Source organism: Endocarpon pusillum, assembly GCF_000464535.1.
Source record: "Endocarpon pusillum Z07020 unplaced genomic scaffold scaffold1575, whole genome shotgun sequence".
Lineage (NCBI taxonomy): Eukaryota > Fungi > Ascomycota > Eurotiomycetes > Verrucariales > Verrucariaceae > Endocarpon > Endocarpon pusillum.
Genome location: NW_006916035.1, coordinates 36,857 through 41,420, shown reverse-complemented (window position 1 = coordinate 41,420; position 4,564 = coordinate 36,857). Strand labels below are relative to the sequence as shown.

General features: G+C 47.5%; 1 protein-coding gene across 1 annotated transcript; it reads right to left on the bottom strand.

The window, feature by feature from the left end:
* Positions 1–2,458: 2,458 nt before the first annotated feature.
* On the bottom strand, positions 2,459–3,231 carry EPUS_05877 (uncharacterized protein; the record flags this gene model as incomplete). Its single annotated transcript, XM_007802255.1, has 2 exons — positions 2,459–3,089; positions 3,146–3,231. 2 exons carry the CDS (start codon positions 3,229–3,231, stop codon positions 2,459–2,461), a joined length of 717 nt encoding a protein of 238 aa, XP_007800446.1.
* Between the last annotated feature and the right edge of the window lie 1,333 nt (positions 3,232–4,564).

Genomic DNA, 4,564 nt, shown 5'->3' with positions numbered 1-4,564 from the left:
ACAGCGACGGTGCTATACTTGATCTTTTGTTTTTTTAGTGTATTGTACATACAAGCGAGCAAAGCCACAAAATCTATCTACGTCTGTCTGACCCAACTGTATGTCTGTCTGTCTGTCGCTATTGAAACACCTGATCACGGAGTAACTCTTTTGCTTTAATATACAGCTTCCCTTCCATTCAATCTACCAGATAAGAAGCTGGGGAAACTTCATCTTGTGGAATACTGATTATTTTGGTCTGTATTTCAGTGCTCGGTCCGTCCGCCTCGGATAACCTGTCATTGAATTGAATCGGAAAAAGGTCCGTTTTCGAAAGTAGAGAGGAAAAGGAAGTTGGAGAGGCTGCAAGGAGCTATGTAACAGGGTGTCCATTTGAATCAAATTGAAGTCAAATAAACCCAAATCAAATGCTTAGCAGATACGTAGTAAATCAAATCCGTTCTTTTCGTTAAACCAAATCAAGACTTTTTAAATTTGAACAAATTACTACTTAGGCAAATGCAAGTCTTGGCGGACGGAAAGGTCTTTTTTTATTTCTATATTCAGGCTTGTTTTTTTTTGGCGATGACAAGATAAAAAAAAGTCTTGGCGGACTCTTTCTGTGAAATGAAAAATCCATCCTTGAGGGACAGTCCTTCTAAGAAAAATATTGGTTACTACTAACTAACCTTTGACTCCATTTGAACACATGAGTTGGTTGAGTCAAATCAAATCAAATCAAATCAAATCAAATCGAGCTCTGGGATTAGAGATGAGCAAATCAAATGAAGGGCCATGATTTGGTTTATTGGATTTGATGGATACGCTGGGAGCTGAGGGGAAAGTCTATTAGAGAGTTGAGATGGTTTCTGGTGGGTCTGGCTTGGATTTGGGTTTGGGTTTGGTTTTGGGTTGAAAGGGGGGGAGGGGTTGTTGAGTAGAGCTAGAGGGAGAGGGAGAGGGAGAGGGAGAAAGAGGGATATGAAGAGATTGCTAGATCCTGCCCCATCCAGGCAAATCATCTCGTGACCATTCTAGCCCCTAGGGTTGTGCGATCAATTCAACTGGGTGTTCGAGTTGAATTTTGGTTTTCTATGCTTAACATGCCTTTTTTAATTCAGTCCTAAGTTAGCCACCCCCGGAGTGGGTTGGTATGGTATCCGCGACGCTACGACTTCGGCTAGAAGCTGGATTTACGACTTGCGAGGGGTTGCGGAGTGAGAGTGATTAGTGAAGATCAGCTTTTTTTATTTCCCCCTTCATGTTCGCAGGGACTGGGAGACGCTCTGCTTGCCTGCTCTGTGGGGGATGGGTTGTCTAATGTAGCATTTTCCCTGATGACTTGAGGACTTGGTGGGTGATATCAAAGGAATAGGTCACAACAGCAAGGCGTAGGATGATTCTGTGACTCGGCGCTTTGAGACGAGAATGGATAGAACGTGTCTGGTTTGGGGCAGTGTGACCTGATAAGGAGATTTCTGGGTCTGCTTTGATGACTGTACGGTCGGGTTGGTACCATTGAATTTTCTGTATTGCAGCGCGGAGATTAGAAACTCCAGAAAAGCCATGTGTTGAGGTGAGCGGTGCGCCAGATGGTATACCATCTGCAAGATGAACTCTGGGTGGGTGGTGAAGCATCTGGGGTGACGAGAACGTGTCATAACCAGAAACTTTCAGGGGGTTAAGGGTTTACCATTCCATGGCATTGGAAGATGGAGCCATGTGAGGCAGCCTTTTGTGAGGGAAAGTACAGTGTCGACAGCAGGAGGGTAGGCACGTCATGCCGGTAAGGTGTTTGGAAGGGCTAGGAGGGAAGCATCTTCCCGGTAAAGCTATTGATGCAGACTTGATGTGTTTGGAATTGGGTAAAGATCAAAGGCTTGTCGAGGTCGGAACCTGGCCGGGATGGATGGTAAAGCTGCTGTAAAGAGGAGGGTATGTTGTAAAGCATAAATGTCAACCGTAGAACGCATGACAAGATTCTTAAAAGAATGAAGTATGCATACAAGCCTCGGTAGAAGGTTCATGCAGAGAAGGCGTGGTGCAAGAAACTTTGCTGCGAGATAGACTTCACATGCAGAGTCGATCTGGCGAACGCCACCCAAGTCCTTTGGCATTTCCGAGGAACTGGGCGACTTGACAGGCGGAAAGAATGCGGGCACGACCATGCTGTAAAGGTCGAGTTGAAACGTGTAATCAGCTGAGATGGTGGGTAATGATCAGAAAAATGCTTTGGTGAGATATTCACAATACGTGTGACAGTAAATAAATAAGCTAACAGGGCAATGGACTGATTTGATGAGCCATCGACATTTCAGCAGGGAAAATAATCCAAGGTTCAAATCATTTGATATGTACCCACATCTCCAAGCTATCAACAAAAGAAAATGTTATCCATGCCTTGGTATCCATAACAAATATGAACTGATAGGTCCGGCATCAGATTGATGTAATCAGGCACAGCTTCCACCGCTCTCGTTTACGACAGGTAAGTGCTGAGCTGGGCACTGTCGCCAAGGTTACCGCATCCACCACTGGCAGCACCATAATCATAGCCAAACTGAGCACCAACCTGCGACTCAGGTGCGCAGTTGACGAGCTTGTAGTTGTACATGCAGATATCCTCACCCTCAGGGCATTCGAAGACACACCGTGTCATATCACTGACACAGGTAGGACCAACAATGGTCATCGCGTTGCCCTTCATGTTGGGCAGTCTGCTGACATCCACAACGCCGCTGGGGCTGAAGGTGTACTCGCCCCACGTGTTAGAGATTTGGCCGTTCAACATAGCAGTGTCGTCGTAGATGGCAGACCAGGCGCCTGATTGGCCGGAGGCGAAGCTGACGGTGGTGCTCGAGCCGTTGGCGATGGAGGCGGTGATAAGGGGTTGCTTGACGTTAACCCAGGAGGCCTCAGGTCCCCAGATGACGAGGATAAGGTCCTCGCCGGACTCGTTCCAGAATTCATTGGTGTAAGGACCGTTGTCGCCGAGCCAGACACCATCGGCCGGGAGCTCAGAATTCTTGCCGAGAGCACTGAAGGCCATTTCCGAGAGCAGCTTGACTGAGTGCCCCTCGGTTAGAGCACCGCTTCTCTTCACAACGGTTCTTCAATTATCCATTAGCATATACGCCGGGAAGGAACTGGTGGTTGATAAGCTTACGATTCAAGGTTAAGAGGATCGGCTTCCTTCTTTGCATGGAAGTGGGAGTGCTTGAAAGGGCCTGCGACGGCTTGGCCAATGGCCATGGTGGCCAGCACCAGAACAGTAGATAAGTAACGCATATTGACCTTTTTGGCTACCTAGTAGGGTTTTTCGAATTGAGATAGAGGGAGGTTTGGCTTGTGGTAGATTGACTGGTTATATTGGTGCTGAACGTAAGCGTGACTGTCCTAATTGCATGAGAATAGATAAGGACTGTTTCTGTGGTAGAAAAGAGTGACTATAGGCAGAAAGATCGCGTAAAGGAGTGACTGCGATTTTCCAACAAGGACCGACGATGTGTGTGAAGGGCAGGAGAAGCAAGAAATGATTCAGAGAGAGACAGACACCATTAAAAGGAAACCAGGGAAGCGACAGGCTAGGAGTCCGTCGACGCAGCGTGTCAGTTCAGGAGTCGATCTCCCAAACTCCATGATCCGCAAATTATCCCAGGCGGTTGGGAATTGCAGTACTGGGGGGATTGGACTGAACGGGGTCCAGTTTCCACAACAGGCGAATGAGGTTCAGAGTGTCAGGCTTGGTAGGGGGTGCCATGAAGCAGATCGAGGGCCGCTCGAGCGCGATTCGTTGCTATTCTTTGCAAGCTGCAGCCATTTTAGGACGCTTACCTCTTATCGTAATAGTCGTCAGGTACAGTTTCCTAGCGCAAAAGTTTCTGCGTCGAGTCGCTTGCCAGGGGCATGCGAAGCTAAGAACAAAATGCGGCAGAAGCCATCGACCGTCATTTTGTTGAGATTCCTGGTGACTGAATTCTGAAAATACAGAGTACCAGGTTGAGATCATATCGTTCACACCAGTTGACCGAAGGCCCCTTCTGGAGAAGCTGAGAATTTTCACCGCCTTTCAACTGCCTCGGTCCGGTAGAAGATGGCCGTGAGATTGCAGCTGACCATGATCGGTCCAGAAGGCGACCAGATCAACGTTTCCTTGATATGTGTGTGCATAATGGTATAGGATACCATGGTCAACCGCACCACCAAAATATCAATTTGGACGGTGAAGGATGCCAAGCCACAATCCGATTGATCAGATTGGTTATGTAAGTTGTGAGTTCTGGGCCTGAGGTTTGAAGTGGTGATGAATTGATGCACAGTCATGCTGAAGAACTCATGGTTCGAAGCACCAACCAACGATCAATTGCATAACCAGGTTGAGAAGACAGTTCCGCTGTCACCCCAACCCTCATTCGGCCTTCATGGACGACCCTCAAGAGCTGTATCATGACTTTTCATTGGCGAGCCCGTGATTTTTCTCTTTCCTTTAGGAAGCTCTTGGAGGTATGCCATTTTGGATGCATAATCACCTTCATCTCAGATCTGAGTTTTGGACCAACGAGTCATGGTACACCATACAGGTGGT